The sequence below is a fragment of the Chiloscyllium plagiosum genome, unplaced genomic scaffold, assembly GCF_037043375.1.
Source record: "Chiloscyllium plagiosum isolate Xiang-an unplaced genomic scaffold, Cpla_swu_hap1 HiC_scaffold_34, whole genome shotgun sequence".
Lineage (NCBI taxonomy): Eukaryota > Metazoa > Chordata > Chondrichthyes > Orectolobiformes > Hemiscylliidae > Chiloscyllium > Chiloscyllium plagiosum.
Window position 1 is genome coordinate 49,509,222 of NW_028270172.1, and position 21,920 is coordinate 49,531,141.

Genomic DNA, 21,920 nt, shown 5'->3' on the forward strand with positions numbered 1-21,920 from the left:
GGATAGACTAGCAGAGCTGGGATTGTTCTCATTAAAACAAAGAAGGTTATAGAAACATTGAATAGAGGTGTTAGCTATAAAATTAGTAAATTATGAGAACTGTTTTCACAGACAGAGGATCAGTAACTATGACAACAAAGATTTAAAACAACTGGCAAAACAACCAGAGGAAAGATGCTGGGTTTTTTTAAAACCCATTCCTCATTCCTGAAGAAGGGCTAATGCCCGAAACGTCGATTCTCCTGTTCCCTAGATGCTGCCTGCCCTGCTGCGCTTTTCCAGCAACACATTTCCATCTTTTTTAAAAACAGCAAGTGGTTGAGATCTGAAATGAAAGGCACATTGAAACACTGTTTCACTGAGAAACTGAAAAAGAGAACTGCATGTATACTTGAAAAGAAAGATAAACAGTACAGAGAAAAAAAAGAGCAGGTAGTGGAACTAATTAGATTAATTCTTTCAAACAGCTGCCACAGACAGGAATGGCAAATGGCCTCCTTCAGTGCTTTAAGATTCTATGGTACGAAGTCCTGCCAGGAGGTTTGGCTCTCAAGGACTGATACAAACAACCAAGCAAAAACATGACCACAACGGTGTCATGTACAGCATCTTTTAAATCATCCCAAGGCACTTCACAGGAGTCGTATCAAACAGATTTGACACCAAACACTGGTAAAGGTCAGGTGTCTAAAAAGCAAAAAGACCTAAACACTGAAGGTCTCATTAGATGCGTACCTGAGTGGACCTGCAGGTCTGCCTGAGTGGACCTGTAGTCCTGAAGGTCTGTTCAGAAGCGTGCCTGAGTGGACCTGCAGACACACAGAGTTCGGACCCTTTGGGAAAAAGAAAACTTTGCTCAGCCTGAATAAACCCAAATGGACCTAACAGTCAGTTTTCTTTCTAAAGGGCTGAGCTCAGCATGTCGACAGGTCCGTTCATGCTCTATGGAAAAAACATTTGCTTTTAGGCCCGTTCGGGTTAAGCAAAGTCTTTTTTTCCAAAGTGTCCACAAACTGAAAACATCCTTTACGCACAATACAGTTGGTTCCAACATTTTTGAATAAAGAATTCACAACCTGTACTAGAGTAGATGACCAAAACATTGCTCAAAGAAGTCTATTTTACCGAGCACCTTAAAAGATAATACAAAGTAGAGAGATGGAGAAAGCTGGGGAGAAAATTCCAGACCTTAGCCCTTTGGCAGCAGAAGTAATGGCTAGTAATGGTGAAGATATTAAAATTAGGAAGGCTCAAGAAGTCAGGATTTGAGGACTATGGAATGTTATGTGGTTGAAGAAGTTTATGGAGATAAGGAGGGACAAAGCCATAAGGGAGGTGAAAACTAGGTGATCCTTTTAAAAAGGTGAAAATTTTTAAATCAAGGCTTTGCTTATTAACCAGGAGCCTGTGTAAATTAATAAGCAGATTGGTGATGGAATGTGATGCAAATTAGGACATGGGCAGCAGATTTTTGAGTGACTTCAAATTTTCAGAGATGGAATATGAGAGACAAGGCTGGAGTATTTAGGATAGTCAAGTATAGAGATAATAATGACATGGATGAGGGTTCTGGCAGTATATAAGCTGATGCAAAGACAGAGTTAGATGATATCATGGAGGATAAAATAGATGGTCTGAGTGATAATTTTGATTAGTGGTCATTTCGGGGAGAAATATGGTGCCAAGGCCAAAAATGGTTCAGTTCAGCCTCAGAACATTGCAAGAAGAGGAATGGTAATAATGGCTAGGGGATGGGATTTGTGGGACTATGGAGTAAATTTTACATTTTGTGCAGGTTGTGTGAAACCAAATCAGAACAGCACAGTCTGCAAGTTCTCACCCTACTCTCTACACACGGCAAATAAAGTTGAAGCCAATTGACAACTTCTTGTCAGCAAATCAGTCAATTATACCTGTTTAGGAAGCTTACTTCCTGACCATACACTCTTTCCCTTGTTTCCTTCCAAACTTGCAGTTAGTAACATTTGGCCGCAGTTTGGGCGGCACGGTAGCACAGTGGTTAGCTCTGCTGCTTCACAGCGCCAGAGACCCGGGTTCAATTCCCGCCTCAGGCGACTCTCTGTGTGGAGTTTGCACATTCTCCCCGTGTCTGCGTGGGTTTCCTCCGGGTGCTCCGGTTTCCTCCCACAATCCAAAAATGTGCAGGTTAGGTGAATTGACCATGCTAAATTGCCCGTAGTGTTAGGTGAAGGGGTAAATGTAGGAGAATGGGTCTGGGTGGGTTACGCTTCGGCGGGTCGGTGTGGACTTGTTGGGCCGAAGGGCCTGTTTCCACACTGTAAGTAATCTAAGTAAGTAATCTAAGTAAACATGGCCAGCTTCTCATGACTCTTTTTAAATGTCTCACCATAAGGTCTTAAGTTTTGACTTAATGTAGTAAATAATGTAATGTTAACTTGATGCTGTTTTAATCACATTATATTGTGGAAAACATCTTGGTGAGGAGGTTGTGAGAATTGGCTCAGAAAGCCAATGGATCATCTGGTGAGGGATAATATTGTGGTCATGGTTAGAATTGTAAAGACTTCCTGGGCTCAAAATCAGACTTCATCATTTCGAAGGCCCAAAAGTATTTTTTTAGAATGTCATTGAGGCTCATACAGATGCTGTCCAAACATCTCAGCACAATTTGCTGATATATTCAGCTATGGTTGCACTGACAATTATTGTCTGCAACTCTTACGCTGTCTTATTTCAGTTGGTTCAAAAGATATCCAAATGTTTTTTTTAAGATCTGATACCCAAAATGTGCAGCATCCAGAGTAAAACTGCAGACAACGGTGTAGCCAACTTTCTGAAGCGCTTGTTAATTTGCTTTTCTTATAAAGTGGCAGGTCAGCTGTCAATTCTGGTATCCCCCCACCCAACTTCCCTATTATCAGAGGTCAGCGTGATAACATTAGGTTGGTGACCTGACTTCATTACAGTGATTTTAGGAGTGGGCAGTCAGAGACGTGTAGCCCGTCAGCTATAAAATTTGCCCTAATGATTTTGGTCTTCCCAATTTCTTGGAGGAAATATTTACTTCAATATTGGTGTTAGACAAAAAGCTGGAAAAGTTAAAGATAGGGGCAAGGAAGTGGGTCAAGAGAGGTGGTGGTGACCTAAAGGTCAGCTTATCTGGACTCTGCTGCCTGCATCCCAACTCACACCAAATTTCTTCATCATCGACCTGGTGTTAATAACACCAACTGACCTTCATTGGTTTGAAACCAATATGTAAATTTTAAATTCTCTGCCTGGGTTCAATTCATGTTTAGGGTCTCACTCCTTCCAATCTCTGTAACACCTTTAACCCTACCACTCTTGATAAGTTCTACACTGTTCTCATTCTGGCATTTTGCCTTTCTTCAAATTCCTTTATTCATCACTTTTGACTCTGTCTTTAGCTGCCTCGATCCTTTGCTCTGGATGTAATTCTTTCCCTGACACTCTCCACCTCCTTCCTCTTTTAACTTTGAACCTATAACTTAATTGTTTTATTAAGCTTTGGTCAATTGTCCTAATATCTCTTTTTGAGACTTGGTGTCAAATGTCGCAAATCATATTGAGATACTTTACTACATTAAAAGCACTACATGAATGCAAGTTGTTCTCACAGTAAAACAATTTAAACATGCATTAGTTCCCAAAAGTGTACTGGGATCTTCAGCACAAACTGTTAGCAGGAGCTAGAATCCCAACAGACTGGAAAGAAGCTATTCAGCCCAGCAAATCTGCACTGACCCTCTGAAGAGCATCCCACCCAGACCCAACCCCCACTCTATTCTCGTAACCCAATATTTCCCATGGCTAACCAATAGAGCCTACACATCCCTGGACACTATGGACATTTTAGCATGGTCAATCTACCTAACCTGAACATAGAGTCGTAAAGTCATAGAATTATATAGCAATGGAAACAGATTCTTCTGTCCAACTTGTCTGGGCTGACTAGACATCCCAATCCAGTCCCATTTGCCAGCTTTTGCTCCAAATTTGTCTGAACTCTTCCTATTCGTAGACCCATCCAGGTGCGTTTTAAATGTTTAAAAATGTGTTGCTGGAAAAGTGCAGCAGGTCAGGCAGCATCAAACGAGAAGGAGAATCGATGTTTCGGGCATATGCTCCTTCTCTTTTGATGCTGCCTGACCTACTGTGCTGTTCCAGCAACACATTTTTAAGCTCTGATCCCCAGCATCTGCAGTCCTCACTTTCTCCTAGCGTTTTAAATGTTGTAATGGTACCTGCCTCCACTATTTCCTCTGGCAGCTCATTCCATACTCGCACCAACCTCTGCATGGAAATGTTACCTCTCAAGTCCTTTTTTAATCTTCCCCCTCTCACCTTAAATCTATGACCTCTAGTTTAGCACTCCCCCACCCTTGGCTATTCACTCAATCTTTGTCCCTCATGATTAAGGTATAAGGTTAGTCCTGAGTCTCTGACGCTCTGGGGAAAAAGCCACAGCTTATTCAGCTTCTCTCTATAATTATCCTTGTAAATCTTTTCTGCACCCTCTCAAGTTTAACATCTTTCCATATAGCAGGAAGACCAGAATTGTACACAATATTCTAAAAATGGTACGATTTTTGGACTGAGGAAGGAAACCAGTGCACCACAGTCACAGCGAGAACATATAAATTCCACACAGTCACCCAAGGCTGGAATTGGAGTCCCTAGATCTGAGAGGCAGTAACACTAATCACTGAATCATTCATACTGCCCTAAAATTGAGAAAATTGAGAAGCGATACCCTTTTGAAAGACAGCAGAGCGGTAGATGTGATCAATATGGACTTCAGTAAGGTGTTAAACAAGGTTCCCCATGGAAGACTGATTAGCAAGGTCAGATCTCATGGAATACAAGGAGAACTAGCCATTTGGATACAGAACTGGCTCAAAGATAGAAGACAGAGGGTGGTGGTGGAGGGTTGTTTTTCAGACTGGAGGCCTGTGTCCAGTGGAGTGCCACGAGGATCGGTGCTGGGTCCTCGACTTTTTGTCATTTACATACATGATTTGGATGCGAGCATAAGAGGTACAGTTAGTAAGTTTGCAGATGACACCAAAATTGGAGGTGTAGTGGACAGCGAAGAGGGTTACCTCAGATTACAACAGGATCTTGACCAGATGGGCATTTGGGCTGAGAAGTGGCAGATGGAGTTTAATTCAGATAAATGCGAGGTGCTGCATTTTGGGAAACAAATCTTAGCAGGACTTATACACTTAATGGCAAGGTCCTAGAGAGTGTTGCAGAACAAAGAGACCTTGGAGTGCAGGTTCAGAGATCCTTGAAAGTGGAGTCGCAGGTAGATAGGATAGTGAAGAAGGCATTTGGTATGCTTTCTTTTATTGGTCAGAGTATTGAGTACAGGAGTTGGGAGGTCATGTTGCGGCTGTACAGGACATTGGTTCGGCCACTGTTGGAATATTGCATGCAGTTCTGGTCTCTTTCCTATCGGAAAGATGTTGTGAAACTTGAAAGGGTTCAGAAAAGATTTACAAGGATGTTGCCAAGGTTGGAGGATTTGAGCTTTAGGGAGAGGCTGAACAGGCTAGGGCTATTTTCCCTGGAGCGTCGGAGGCTGAGGGGTGACCTTATAGAAGTTTACAAAATTATGAGGGGCATGGATTGGGTAAATAGGCAAAGTCTCTTCCCTGGGGTCAGGGAGCCCAGAACTAGAGGGCATAGGTTTAGGATGAAAGGGGAAAGATATAAAAAAAAGAGACCTAAGGGGCAACTTTTTCATACAGAGGGTGGTACGGGTATGGAATGAGCTGCTAGAGGAAGTGGTGAAGGCTGGTACAATTGCAACATTTAAGAAGCATTTGGATGGGTATATGAATAGGAAGGGTTTGGAGGGATATGGGCCGGGTGCTGGCAGGTGGGACTAGATTGGGTTGGGATATCTGGTCGGCATGGACAGGTTAGACCAAAGGGTTTGTTTCCATGCTGTACATCTCTATGATTTAAATGTAATTTAAAATGAGCAAGTGCTTTTCAGTCCACTCAGAATCAGGTATAGTTCCCCTGGGTGTAAACAGAAGAAAGACATAGGTCTTAAAAGGCTAGATGTTCATTTCTAGCCTTTTGTTTCATATTGAAAACAGTCAAAAAGGAACATTTACATTAACTTTTACAATATAAACTTTCACAAGAACTTTGAGAGTGACAAGGGCTGAAGAGAAAGCTCTTGAAACTTGTGATAGTTCCAAAGAAAGTTAAAGTTATTGATGTGGATTGGATTTAAACTTATCAAATATATGATTTGACAGTTGAAAGGCAGGCTTAGATTTCTGTAAAAGTTTTTCAGATTTCTTTGAAAAATCCCACAGAGCTTCATTTGTGTGTAGTTGCTTTGAAGCGAGGAGTGGTGAGGATGGGAGGAGATCCCGTAAAAGGCAGATACTATGCTATAAAAGGCAATCAGCAAACTGAGAAAATCAGACACCAGGGTGTTATTCAACATTTAGTTTAATTAAATAGAAAATGACATAAACAAGTCATGTTGAATGCACATTGAATGCAGCCATAGGCCAATGCCCTAGATCTCAAAGTTTCACATAAATATGGAGCTGCCATAGAACATACCTGTTAACTAGAGCTTGAAACGGAAATTATCATTTTATGTTTGGTAACTAGCAAAGCCAAATACCTAGGTATATGAAGCATGCTCACAGGCATTGGGAATAATAGGACATGTTGCTATTTGTACTACCAGTGCAGAATGATACAGACTACATACCTAAGGTTTGTAATTGATGTGATTTCTGCATCCAGCTCGGGTATTTTACTTGATGTGTCAATGTTTATGTTATCTCCCTTAAAAGAATCAGCTAGGAGTAGATTAGATTAGATTACTTACAGTGTGGAAACAGGCCCTTCGGCCCAACAAGTTCACACCGACCCGCCGAAGCGCAACCCACCCTTTGAACTTTCCCCCTCTCACCTTAAATGCATGCCCTTAGTATTAGACATTTTAACTCTGGGGAAAAAGATTCTGACAGTTAGCCCTGTCTATATATAAACATTGACACAGCAAGTAAAATGCCCAGCTGGATGCAGAAATCAAGTCAGTGCAACAAACCCTGTCTATGTAACTCATAATTTTATAGATTTCTACCAAGTTTCCCCGAAGCCTCTGTCACTCCAGAGAAAACAACCCAAGTTTTTCTAGCCTCTCCTTATGGCTTATATCCTCTAATCAGGCAACATTCTGGTAAACGTCTGCACCCTTTCCAAAGACTCCACATCCTTCCTGTAATGTGGCAACCAGCAATGAACAAATTCTCCAAGTGTGGCCGAACCAAACTCTTGACATCCTGACTCTTATACCCAACTACCAGTCCAATAAAGGCATGCATGTTATATATCTTCTTTACCATCCTATCTGCTTGCATGGTCACTTTTAGGGAGCTATGGATTTAAACCCCAAGGTCCCTCTGTACATCAGTGCTGTTCAGGTTCCTGCCATTAACTGTATATGTTTCCCTTATCACTTGATCTCCCAAAGTGTAGCACGTCACACTTACCCGGATTAAACTCTGTCTGCCATTTCTCCACCCATATCTGCAACTGATCTGTATCCAGCTGTAACATTTGACAACCTTCTACATTACCCACAGCTCCACTGATCTTTGAATCATCTGTAAGCTTATTAAACGATCCATCTACATTTTAATCCAAGTCACTTAGATATATTACAAACAGTAGAGGTACCAGTGTGGATCCCTGTGGAACACCACTAGTCACAGACCTCCAGCCTGAAAAACACCCTGCCTCCAATACTCTCTACCTTCTATGGCAAGCCAATTCTGAATCCATGCGGACAATTCACCATGCATCTTAATCTTCTGGATGAGCCTACCATGAGGGACGTTGTCAAAAGCCTTACTAAAATCTATATAGACAACATCCACTGCTGTACCCTCGCCGATCACCGTTGTCACCTCCTTGAAAAATTCAATCAAGTCAGTAAGACATGGCCTGCCCTTGATAAAGCAATGCTAACTATCACTAATTAGGCCTTGCTATTTCAAATACACGTAAATCCCCTTACAAATTCTGTCCAATAGCATTCCAACTAGTGATGTGAGATTCACCAGTGTGTAGTTTCCTGGATTAACCCTATTTCCCTTCTTGAATAAAGGAATAACATTAGCTACTTGCCAGTCTTCCAGGATCTCTCTAGTGGCTAGCGAGGATATAAAGGCGGGTCAAGGCTCCAGCAATCTCCTCTCTTATATGTCCCAATAACCTGGCATAGATACCATCAGGCCCTGGGAACCTTGTCATCTTAATCTCTTCAAGAGACCCAATACCACTTCTTTCTTGATCTCAAAATACCCTAGTATATTAGCATGCTCCACACAAGTCTCATTATCTTTTATATGCTTCTCCTGGGTGCAAACTGATGTAAAATACTCACTCACATCCTCTGTCTCCAAGTACAAGTTCCCTCCTTTTTCCTTGAGTCGTCCTACCTTCTCCCTAGTTATCCTCTTGTTTCTAATACATGTATAGAATGCCTTGGGGTTCTCTTTAACCCGACTTGCCAAGGTCATTTCATGGCCCCTTCTTGCTCTCTCAATTCCTTGCCCGAGGTCTTTTCTGCTGTCTTTATATTCCACATGGGCCCTGTCCAATTTTAGCTTCCTAACCCTACATATGCTTCTTTTTCCCTTTTGACTAAAACTCATCTCACGACTCCCAAATCCTGTCAATCACCTACAAGACACAAGTCAGGAGTGTCATGGAATACTCCCCAGATGGCTTGAAGAGTACAACAACACTCAATAACATCCAGGACAAGGCAGAAACAAAATCAGAAATTACTGGTAAAACTCAACAGGTCTGGCAGCACCTATGGAGAGAAAGCAGAGTTAACATTTTGGATCCAGTGACCCTTCTTCAGGACAAAGCACTGTTGGTTTATTACCCAACCTATCACATTCAACATTCACTTCTTTCAACAATGCACAGGGAGGCAATGTGTAGCATCTACAAGATACATTGCAGTAACTCCTCAACTTTAACAGTAGCTTCCAAACCTGATAGTTCTACTACATAAAAAGATAAGGACAGCAGAAATCACCATTTGCAAACTCCCCTCCAAAGCATTACACTATCCTAACTTGAAATAATTTCATCATCCATTTATAGTTGTTGGGTCAAAGTCATGGGACTCCCTTCCTAACAGCACTACAGACATGCTTCATCATCTCACCCCAAACACCCCAGATAGCTCTTCATCACCTTCTCATGGCAGTTAGATAAGAGCAAGGTATGCTAGCACATCCATTCATGTACATCCTGCAAACGAATAAATAAAAATCTATCTTAATTCCATCTCCATGCGCCATCAAAAAATTTCTTAATTCCCTTCGTCTGTTCATCTCTGTCCTGAAAATTCCAAATGACCAAGAACTCATAGTTGTCTGGGATAGTGAATTACAAAATTCACAAATCTGAGTGAAGAACTTTTTCCTTATCTTTGACATACATATATGGGTGGGTTGCACTTCGGCGGGTCGGTGTGGACTTGTTGGGCCGAAGGGCCTGTTTCCACACTGTAACGTAATCTAATCTAATCTAATCTAATCTAATGATGCCTGGCTCTAAACTTGTCAGCAAGGAGAAAATCTCAACATAAAGGCTAATTAATTGTTAAATGCTTCATCAATATTTTCTGTAAATTGTTCTTTAAAATGATAACATTAACAATTGAAACTGATCATGAATCAAACCCTCAGATCTCCCATATAGAGAGGAAGAATGTCATCTGTGAATGATCAATCTACACACTTTAAAGTGATCATAATCTAGTATTTAGGAACAGTATCTAGTGCAGTATTGTGGGTAAAGTCAAGTATTTTAAGTCCAGACTTGTTTTGCTGCTTAACTTTATAAAATCAGCATGAGAAAAATGAGGTACTGCTTTCTTGAAAATAAGTGTCAACTGCTACATTACAGGCACCACTCTCTTTTGTCTTTCAATTATGAAGTGAAAGTAGAGGCATCAAAAATAACAACCTGCCCAATCACTAAAGATATTGAGATTAAAATGGGACAGAAATAGAAGAATGAAGACTTTTCAGGGGCCATTTCATAAGTGGCTGGTCTAATTAGTACATTTGCTGACCTTGGAGGAGATGTAGATAGTAGGTGGTTTGTCAGAGAATATAGCAGGATATAGATCAAGTGGAGGCATGAGCAGATAAATGGCAAATGGAGCGTAATCTGGACAAGTGTGAGGTGATGAATTTTGGAAGGTCAAATACAGGTGCCAATTATACAATGAATGGCAGAACCCTTGGAAGCAGAGATCTAGGTGTGCAGGTCCACTGATTGCTGAGGGTGGCAGTGTAAGTAGATAAGCTAGTAAACAAGGCCCATTGGAAGGGGCTAAAAATGTGTTGGAAAAGCGCAGCAGGTCAGGCAGCATCCAAGGAGGAGGAGAATCGATGTTTCGGGCATGAGCCCTTCTTCAGGAATGAGGAAAGTGTGCCAAGCAGTCTAAGATAAAAGGTAGGGAAGAGGGACTTGGGGGAGGGATGTTGGAAATACGATAGGTGGAAGGAGGTTAAGGTGAGGGTGATAAGGTGAGGGTGATAGGCCGGAGTGGGGGCGGGGGCGGAGAGGTCAGGAAGATGATTGCAGGTTAGGAAGGTGGTGCTGAGTTCGAGGGTTGGGACTGAGACAAGGTGGGGGGAGGGGAAATGAGGAAACTGGAGAAATCTGAGTTCATCCCTTGTGGTTGGAGGGTTCCTAGGCGGAAGATGAGGCGCTCTTCCTCCAGCTGTCGTGTTGCTAAGGTCTGGCGATGGAGGAGTCCAAGGACCTGCATGTCCTTGGTGGAGTGGGAGGGGGAGTTGAAGTGTTGAGCCACGGGGTGGTTGGGTTGGTTGGTCCGGGTGTCCCAGAGGTGTTCTCTGAAACGTTCCGCAAGTAGGCGGCCTGTCTCCCCAATATAGAGGAGGCCACATCGGGTGCAGCGGATGCAGTAAATGATGTGTGTGGAGGTGGAGGTGAATTTGTGGCGGATATGGAAGGATCCCTTGGCTGATGGAAGATTCTGGAACAGTTGAGGAACCCAGAGTGTGGGGGTAAGTACATGGAAGTTTTTGGTACTTACTGTCTTTAATTTCCGATATGGCTAGGAAGAACTGTTTGTTTAGTGTATGGATTCTTCTGTGGATGAAGAACAGTAGAGGTCCTTTGCAGGTCTGTGAGAGAGTTGTCCTGAGCTGGGGTAGGTCGAGTTGCAGGGAATGTAGGTAGCGGCGCATGGCTGCAAGCGTGGAGCGGAGGGTCCGGAGGGAGGTCTGTTGCTGGAGGCTTCGGATTTGTTGTAGGTACTGGTTGTCCTGGTTGGGTCCAAATTTTGTTGGTCTGAACGTAGTCCGGAGTCTGTGTGGGGTCAGTCGGTTCCGTAGGCAGGTGCTGAGGAAGGAGAGGTGGCTGTGGTAGCGAGCCTGTTTGAGAACGTGGCTGAAGAGCTTCTGGGCAGAGGAGATGACCTGGGTGTGCAGTGAGAGAGGGACTCACTGAAATCCTTGTAGAGGGAGGAAGAGAGCTTCTTCAAGGAAGGCATCCTTGTAAGAGGATTCGCAGTAGGTTAAAATCTTCTCCCATTGGAAGGGGCATTGAGTATAAGGATAGGCAAGGTATGCTGCAGCTTTATAGAACTTTAGTTAGGCCACACCTGGAATATTGCATACAGTTCTGTTCACCACACTACCAGAAGGATGTGGGTGTTTTGAAGAGGGTACAGAAATGGTTTAGCAGGATGTTGCCTTGTATGGGGGATTTTAACGATGAAAAAAGGTTGGATAGGCTGGGTTTGTTTTCACTGGAACACAAGAGGTTGAGGAGTGACCTGATAGAAGTTTATAAGATTGTGAATGGCATGGATAGAGTGGAAAGTATGAGGCATTTTCCCAGGTGGAGGGGTCAATTATTCGGCAACACAGGTTCAAGATGCAAAAGGGTGGATATTTAAAAGAGATGTACAAGGCACATTGTTCACCCAAAGGCTGGTGAGTGCATGGAATGTGCTGCCAGAAAATGTAGACACATTGGCAGCATTCAAGAAGCACCTGGAAGAATGCATGAATAGGAAGGGAATAGAGGGAGATGGATCCTGTCAGGAGATGGATCCTGTCAGTGAAGACAGTTTTAATATGGAAGGGCAAAATGTGTCATCGCAGGCTTGGAGGGCTGAAGGGCCTGTTCCAGGGGTGTAATATTCTTTGTTCTTGTTTTAAGTGCTATGCTGTTGGACTCCTTTATTCTCCTAGGGCTTAGGGATGAGCAAGTGACAGCACTTCGGTGTCAAAAAACTGAAAATCAGGAGAGGGATGTGAAGGCAGCAGGTGGTTTCTGTTCACATCAACAGCAACTTACATACATTTGGAAAATTGCAGAAGGATGATATTGAATTGAGAAAGGGCATAAAGCAAGAAAGTACCATCTTCGTCTCAGTGATGTTAAATGTTATGTTTCAGTTAGCACAGTGATTCAGAGAAGTGTCTCCTCTGTGGGTCTGAGGAAATGGAAGTCCCTGCTGACTCTGTACTGTTCCCTTTTGTTATGTAATAGCCATAAGGCAAAATGCCAGTTTTTGGGTGATGCGTCTACCAAGGTTGAATAGCTGAAAGTAAATGGAAGGAGTGAAAGATAAAGGTGAGGTAAGTGAGAGAAGATGAAGTGAAATATATGCATGGTAGATCCAAGTCCCGAGTTCCAGGATGTGTTGTTATGCAAATGAAATGAAAAATAGTTCCTTGAATAGCTTGAGAGGTGTGCTGGGTAGAATTCATGTGAAGGTATATTCACTGACACTGATCATCTGTGCAAAATCATAAAGCCCCTTCTGATCCTCCTGCTAGGCCCTCTAGAATGTGACCTTTCTGGCTACTTCAGCCTATTCTCTCCTTAGGGTGGTCCTTAAGGCTCTCATGGCCTCCTGGAAGTCTGTGGTGTCCACTCTCCTACCCACCTGCACCATTAATGTCTCTCAGTACTCTACTTGCCAGGCTGGATCTCTTTGACTGCCTGGTGTTTAATTTCCAAAAAATTGCATTGTAACCATATTTTTTTTTTGTCTTCCCTCTAAACATAGTCTTTCTTTCAGAAACACAGGATACCTGTACTACACAATCTACAAAAAAAACATTGCTGAGTCCTCATTACCAGGCAACTTTGGGGGCCTGCTGGGAAGCACCACTAAAATTCACAAGAGGTGGGTAGACAAATTATGTCTTTTACACCTTGATCTGAACAAGTACAGAAAGTAGGGAATCACAGTTTACACATCCAAAATCAGAGCAATGATTTCTAGCCCAGAGTCCTTAACAGTATACTATTTCCTCAGTATTATACTGAAGTATAAACACAGGTTATGAAGTCTCTGGAGTCTAGTGGGATCACAACCATATGACTCAGAAATTATAGTGTGCTATCACTGAACCAAAGTCAAAAATCATATAACACCAGGTTACAGTCCAACAGGTTTGTTTGGAAGCACTAGCTTTTGGAACGCTGCTCCTTCATCAGGTAGCTGTGGAGCAGGACCATAAGGCACATGATTTATAGCAAAAGATTACAGTGTCATGCACAGAAATGATATATTGAACAAACCTACATTGCTGTTAAATTTTTCATCTTTTAGAATGGGTTGCAGATTTCAGTTCATTAATATGTAAATCCTAGGACAAGTTTTATGTCACATTCTCGAGATAATTTAAGGCTTTATTAAAAAACAAGGTGTGAGGTTAGAGTCTGTCTGTATCCTAATTTTGAGACAGACTGGTCCTATTTCCAAAGTGGAATTTACAAAATATTTTATGGATGGACTGCTTGCATTGACTGCCTGCAGGTTGTGTGCTTGTTGAGCAAATAGAATGTATCTGTAAATACAATTCTGCAAATGCAAATTCACCCCATAGATGCATCTGTGTGTGTGTGTGTGTGCATGAGAGAGTGAGAGAGAGTAAGCATGTGAGTGTGTGCATGTGAGTGTGCGTGAGAGTGTGTGTGTGTTTGGCAAAGTGTGCGTGTGAGTGTGACAGAGTATAAGCCTGTGAGAGGATGGGTGAGAGTGTCGGGGTGTATGTATTTCTGTATGAGAGAGGGTCTGCTTGAGTGTGCAAGTATGTAAGAGTGTGTGTATGTGTGCTTGTTTGCGTGTGTGAGAGTGTATAGTATAGGGGGTCACCTGTAGTGTGACATGAACCCAAGGTCCCTGTTGAGTACCGGTTGAATATGCAACAACGCAGAGTGGCTGAGCAGAGGCTGATAGCCAAGTTTGGTACCCAGGAGGATGGCCTCAACCGGGACCTTGGGTTTGTGTCACAATACAGGTGACCCTACTACACTATACACTTTCTCACACGCACACGCACACACACACAAGCACACTCACATACTCACGCAGACCTTCTTTCATACACATTCTCTCTGTGCAGAGACAGGGGGACCAAAGTGGCTGGGAGAGGCAGGTAGGATGCAAGGGCTTCTACATTGAGATTGGTGGGAGATAGTGGGGGCCTCAAAGAGCCAGGTGGGAGACAGGAAGGCTGCAGGGAGTAAAGGGTGTTATAGTAAGGCTGCACACTTGGCTGTAGGCAATGGAAGATGAAGAAGCCTTGGTGTAGACAGAGAGAGATAGAGACAGAGACAAGGATGAAAAAGATATAGAAGGGGGGAGAGGGAGAGAGAGAGAGAGAGAGAGGCAGCTATAGCAAAAGAGAGGGGAGTGGTAGTAAGTATGATGGAAGAGAGAGGAAGCTAGAGATAAAAGATAGAGAAGTAGGCAGCAAGGGAAGTGAGGGAGAGAGAGGGAGAGAGAGAGCATGTGAGCGAGAGAGAGAGAGAGAGAGAGAGAGAGAGAGAGAGAGAGAGATTACAATAAGAGAGAACAGTTTCAAACCGAGCAACAAAGGAACATTTAGCTAACTAGGTACTAGGAAAGTTTTAAATCACTAAGATAATGAACTTTTGCAAATGGACATGATATGCCTAGCTGAAAATGTGTTGCTGGAAAAGCACAACAGGTCAGGCAGCATCCAAAGCCCTTCCTGAAGAAGGGCTCATGCCCGAAACGTCGATTCACCTGTTCCTTGGATGCTGCCTGACCTGCTGTGCTTTTCCAGCAACACATTTTCAGCTCTGATCTCCAGCATCTGTAGTCCTCACTTTCTCCTCGGTGATATTCCTAGCTTAATGTTTCAGGAACTACTGTATGGGAAAAAATACAGTACATGTTATTCTAATGCACACTGTTTCAATAGTTAAATTTAAATCGGAGGTTAAGATCTGAGGTGCAGTTAAAAGAAATAGTAATAATTGCCTGGTTAAAATGTTCCAACTTTGCAAATAGGCAATGGAAGCACATTAGCTGTGACCACACTAATCTCCAATGAGTGTCTAAGCTGTTAGCTTTTTGTGTGTAGATGTGCATGTTAATGATTTTGGAAACAAAAAATTGTTGCTAACTTATACGTATTATATTGTGCGAATTCAAATGTGGTGCCTAGGAAATAAATGCTTTCCTTGTGTTGTAGCTTTAAATTTAAATGGTTAATTATTGAGGATATTAATGTGATCTTATTCTATTTCTTTGTAAGTCTAAATGTCTCATGCAACAACACAAATACAGAAAATAATATTACTACACGACTGTTGTTCCTTATAAAGAAGTTAGTGAGAATGTAAAAGTACCACCAAAAACTATTAGTGACCCTCAAGGGGATTCCTAGAAAAGAGTATTATGCCTGTTCTGTATAAAGTGGACATTAGGTGATGAGGATAGATGATGGCTTGGAAGGGGAATAAGGGATATAAGGGGGTACAGGTGTGCATGTGGGTGTGAGAGGAAGTGAGGGTTTGGCCATGATTACAATTAGCAATGCCCCAGTAAACAGAAGTCAGATCTCTAGCTTGCAGGTCTTACACAGCTCCATTTCTGCTTTCACCCTGCCTCCAGAGCTGGCAATTTCTTGACTCATGCCTGCACTCATCCACCCAGCTGGGAAGAAGCAGACAGGGAATTCCATAATGGAGGCGTGTTTGCAGAGTCCAGAGTATAAAATGTGTGTAGGTCTTGACGCGTTGCAAATGTCTGGCCTGTTAACTCTTTTTCTGCAGCTAGTGGCTGACCTACTGAGTATTGCCTGTTTCTATCATGTAAAACTTAAACACATGGATTAATAACACTCATTGCCTGTCTACAGATAAAATAAATAAATATCTAGTGGTTCATTACAATGGTGGCACAGTGGCTCAGTGGCTAGCACTGCTGCCTCACAGCACTAGGGAACCAGGTTCAATTCTCACCTCAGACAACTGTCTGTGTGAAGTTTGTACATTCTCCCAGTGTCTGTGTGGAGTTCCTCCAGGTGCTCTGGTTTCCTCCCATAGTCCAAAGATACGTAGGTTAGGTGGACTGGCCATGCTAAACAACCCATAGTGTCCTAGGATGTGCACGTTAGGTGGATGAGCCAAAGGAAACAAAGTGGGACTATGTGTCTGGTTGGGATGTTCTTTGGAGGATTGGTGTGGACTCGCTGGGCTGAATGGCCTATTCCTATACTATAGAAATTGTATGACCTATCTGTGGTAGAGAATTCCAAAGGTTTACAAACCTCTGATTAAAAACATTCTCCTCATGTCAGACTCCTTACTTTTTAATTGTGCATCTGGTTCTAGCCTCCTCAGTCAGGGGAACATTTTATATGTATCTATCATGTCTGCCCTTTTATATATTTTCTTGGCATCACGAGATCATTCTTCACAGCTCGAGGGATTACAGGTCAAGTTTGTCCAATCTCTTTTGTTAATGGAGTCCCACCAACCCCTTGGAAAAGAGTCTGGTGAAGCTTTGTTGCATTGCCTCTATGGCAATAATATCTTTCCTTAAATAATGAGATCAAAATTGCACACACTACTCCAGATGAAGTCTAATCAAGCTCCTGTACTCAAATCCTCTTCCAATAAAGATAAAGATTCCACTAGCCTTCCTAATAGCTTTCTATACTTGCATGTTAGCCTTCAATGACTTGTTAACAAGGACATCTAGGTCTCTTTGTACATTCACACTTTCCAACCTCTTACCATTAAAGAAATATTCTGCACGTCTGTTTCTCACACTGAAGTAGTTAGCCTCACATTTTTCAATGTTATATTCCATCTGTCACATTCTTACTCATTCACTAAGCCTGTTCAAATCCTCCTGAAGCGGTTTTTTAGCTTCCCCGCAATATCCATTCCAACTTAACCTTGTATCACCCCCAAATTTGAAACTATTATTTTCGATCCCCAACTTTAAATATATTGTGAACAGCTGTGGCCCAAGTAGTGATCCTTGTTATATCCCATTAGTCAAAGTCTGGCAACGAGAGAATGACCCATTTATTCCTACTGTTTTCTACTAGTCATTTATTAATCCAAACAATATAGTACCACCTAGCCCATATGCTCTAATTTTTCTATCTATCCTGAGGGACTTGAATTGTGCATATTTGTGCACTTACCACGGCATGGTTCAGCCATAGAGGAATGAATGCATCAAGATCTTCAGGGTATACCAGTGCTCTGTCATACGTGAACAAAAGCCAAAAGGATGTGACAACGAACTGAAAAAGGTCATATTAAAAATTAACAATACAGAAGCCAAGTTATAATAGTTGCTAACATTAATTCAGTTAAACCAGAAGCTATTCAATTAGAAGTTGCAATAGAGTCATTTAACTATTCAATTGGATTTTTAGAAATGCAAATTAAGAAGTAGAATTAAAATTAGAATTAAGTCTAAGATAAAAGTGTGCATACGTTACACTGATCTGTGGCTTCTGACAGCTTGGGCGGCACAGTGACTCAGTGGTTAGCACTGTTGCCTCATAATGCAAAGGACCTGGGTTCAATTCCAACCTCAGGCAGCTGCCTGTGTGAAATATGCACATTCTCCCAGGCTTTCCTCCGGGTGCTCCAGTTTCCTCTCACGATCCAAAGATGTGCAGGGTAGGTGAATTGGCCATGGGAAATTGCCCATAATGTTCAGGAATGTATAGGTTAGGTGCGTTAGTCAGGGATAAATGTAGAGTATTAGGGTAAGGGAATGGGTCTGGGTAGGTTACTCTTCAGAGGGTTAGTGCACACTTGTTGGGTTGAATGGCCTGTATCCACAATGTAGAGATTCTATGAAAACCAGCTATAGAAGTACTAATGGCAGAGTTCTCTTAATCTTCCAGGTACACAGTCCAACACCAATCGAAAGCAGCCTATTTGACTGTTCAGTGATTTGTCCTTTACTGATAAGGTATCATTCCCATTTGCTCAACAACAAAAGTCACTTCACTTCAAAAGTAATTAATTAATTTAGAAACGTTTTCAGATATTCAGAGATACCTGCCATATAAAGGAGAAAGTGAGGACTGCAGATGTTGGAGATCAGAGTCAAAACGTGCAGCGCTGGAAAAGCACAGCAGGTCAGGTAGCATCCGAGAAGCAGGAAAATCGATGTTTCAAGCATAGGCTGTTTATCAGGAATGTCCTTCTAGTTCCTATGTGAACCTGCTATGTGTGTTCCTTACCTGAACGCATAATATTGAATTTTGGTGTTACAAATTAGATGCTGCAATTAGGAAAAAAAAGGGCTGGTACAAACTTCCGGGGGGAAGGTCATTGAATTAGATGGTGGCTTACCTAATACCCATCACTGTCCTGCTTCCGCTAAAATCAAATTCCAGATGGGAAGGCCCATAGTTGACCTGACTTCATTTGCAGCACTGAAATGGCTAATTAAGGACCACAGTGAGCCTCCCCGTCATCATAGCTTCCATTCACTCTTGCAGTCCCTTCCTCCTGCAATCCACAGCTCCCTATTAGGACCTATAGGGTCACTTGTAATCACCTGCCTGGAACATTACTGAAAGAAACATTCACACAAAAGGAATCCCAGTCCTTGTCATTTAACAAAAGGAGCCACAATTTGCTGTCAAGCATTTCACGGAATTCACAGTATCATATTGATTTTCACCAGATTACTAGTTCACCAAGATATCCACAGGCTGATAGTGAAGCCGAAACCAGACTGCAAAGGGTCAAGGCGTTTTCTGTCAGAGAGCAATGACCTTTATCTTACACGCTTCGATTGCTATGCAACCCCACTTCAAAATAGTTTGCTCCAAATGGGAAGAAGGTTGAAATCTCTATTTCCATTCTTCCACATACACTCAAGTTGCATCTACAAACAGAGGGCATGAAGAAGGTGAGGGAATAACACGAATGGTCCTGTTCTAATCAAAGGTGACACCACAACAAGCACCATAGAACACGTAGAAAACCAGACCTTGATCCAGTGTGAATTCATGATCAAGCTTGTCATGATCAAGTGCTTAGACTAATGCCACACCCATGGGTCCAATATCAGAACAACCTTCTACACTGAAGAAGCAACCATCAACCATGGCAACCATGTTTGGCTGACCAGAGATAGCATGATCATTAATAGATACAAATGACAGCCTGAATAAAGAACTGAATGATTAGACAATTCTCATTCTGTCCAACAGAATCCAAAAATTTCTGTGGAGGACTTAAAATCGCATTCTCCTCAAATTAAAAAGAGCTGAGATCATGGTAAGTAGACTGGTAAAACTGTTACAGCAGTAATCACTTGGAAGGATTTGGGAAAGAGAGTGAGATGTGTAATGGGGTGGTACAATGGCTCAGTAGGATCAGTAGGACAGAGATCATGGGAGTTAAATGGGACCTCAGCAGATAGGGTCTCACATCCATCCTAACCGTCCAGGATTTTTCATTTTGGAGTTAAAACATGGCAATGGCTTCTTGGTGCCTTCAATTTTGCCATGGTCCATAGTGCACTTCCTCATGCAATCAATTGAGTTTCAGATAACTTTGTATGCAAACAATAGAGTTAAATAGAGAATCACATGTAACTGATGGGCACAAATCCTTGCCTCTACAAGGGCCTGTTGAAGGCTCTGGCACCATATTTAAAAGTCATCTGAGCATCTCTTCTCTCAATACAACACGTCAGTCACTTATAGTCATCAGTCCCAAACCACTTGCATATCTCACCCACTCCCAGAGATTTCTCCAATTTGACAAAAGATGACTGCACACTTTAATGATGCGTCATGTTGCAGATCAGCTTTGTCAGATCGGGAGTCTTCCTTTGTGATGGCTGAAAGAAGTCTGTCTTAGGCAACCTGAAGAGTCAGTAATACATGCAAACATGAAAGAAACTGAAAATGAACAATCTCCTCAACTCTGCCACCATCTTCTCACTGCAACCTCAGACTCATCAGGGCATCATAGAGTCTAACTCTGTCACCATGTCTCACAAACCTGTTCATCTCACTATCACATGCAGGATATGTCCTGAGGGATTAGGTGACAATGCTGTCACTTTAACAAGGTTATTTTGATTTTGATTTGTTTCAAGAGAGGTCGTAAAGGCATAGGTGTCAAAGTATCTAGTTTAACAATGGCAAGGAAGTGGCCAGTTCTCCCCGCTCAGGTTTTTTCTAGTTTGAAATCTTAAGCCCTGCCTCTCTATTTATCCTTATCATATTCACCCTCAGAACTGTATGTTTCATGAGTTCCTTTAAGTACTTGACTCCTTATCTTTGGACAATTTTTGACATTGTGATATGTAGAGTCAAACTGGAAACATCAATTTCCTATTTCCCATGGATGCCACTTATCGTTGGCTATCACCCGAATCCTTCATTTTTCCTTGATTCAGAAATCTGTTAAAGGTATGACACCTTTGCAAAATATCTTTCAGCAATTCAAATCTTATATGGACGCTTACAACAAAGTACCGTTTGAATTTGAGAGTCTTTCATTCTCTGCATTGATGCAGAACCCCCAAACTGTCCTTGATAAGTGGATGGAAATTATTGTCCCTCATTGTTTGAGAGCAGCAGACACTTGTTCAAGAGGAAAGTCAGAACAGTGAATTTGAACACAGGCCAAACCCAAAGGTCTGTGAGTGAGATTTGAGCACAATCTAATAGTTTAAATACTAGCACTTACTCCAGAACTTCTAAATCAAATTTCTTTAGTTTTACAGAACTTCTCAAATTACATGATAAACACCTCCATGGACTAATTATCCACCATATTCAATTGATCAAATATTGACAATACCTTGTATTCTTCAAACAAGATATCTTTTTTGTAAACCCTGTTCATAAATTGTAATAGAATCTTCAACATCTCTACAGTATTTAGATCTGTTACACCTAGTCTCTAATTCTATTCCTTCCTGGTAAGCAGAAAGCTAACATCATATTTTGTTTTTTCTTGTTTCAAGACAGACTGAACACACCTCCACCTCGTTCTCCCAATGCTCAAACAGCTCTAATTCCAAACAAAAGATGAATACTCAATTTGTGGTCCTGCAGCGTGTCTCAGCAATTTCACTTTTAAAAGGCCACTGGAAACTTGGCATCTGCCAGAAACAGGTATTACGTTTTTATCTTACCTCCTGAAGAAATGAGTTTAATCTTCTGGGACCATGTTGACTGTCAGAATTCTACAAAGGTTTAATTGTAAACCTTCAGTATAGTACTGCCATCACTTTTCATCTTTTCCCGTCCAGAAGCTAACACACCACTTGGGAAGAAACCCAGCTCTTTTTTATGTTTAAAATTACTTGGTTGCCTTGAAATGATGCGTACTGGTAAAATACAGCCAACAGATTTCTGAATTGGTTAATCAACATTTCTTTGGAATGTGTTACATACCTTGAGGTTGACTTTTAATGACACTCAGTTGAGAAAGAAATTGCTCAAAGAAGCTTGGAACATGGAATAAAATTAAACCGTGCTTGTAACCTAGTGATCAAACTTAAATAAAGTTGAAGTGATCTTACATCAGACATT

At 41.9% G+C, this 21,920-nt stretch overlaps 1 protein-coding gene across 5 annotated transcripts in view; it reads right to left on the reverse strand.

The window, feature by feature from the left end:
- LOC122564320 (androgen-dependent TFPI-regulating protein-like) overlaps nt 1-21,920 on the reverse strand; it is a 225,223-nt gene that overhangs the window by 133,950 nt on the left and 69,353 nt on the right. For 4 of the 5 annotated variants that reach the window (XM_087978660.1, XM_043719031.2, XM_043719029.2 and 1 more), the window contains one exon: nt 17,538-17,639. The exons of the other annotated variant lie outside the window; for it this stretch is intronic. In XM_087978660.1, coding sequence (XP_087834786.1) covers nt 17,538-17,639 — 102 coding nt within the window. The remainder of the gene's footprint in view (nt 1-17,537; nt 17,640-21,920) is intronic. 5 annotated transcript variants of the gene reach the window in all.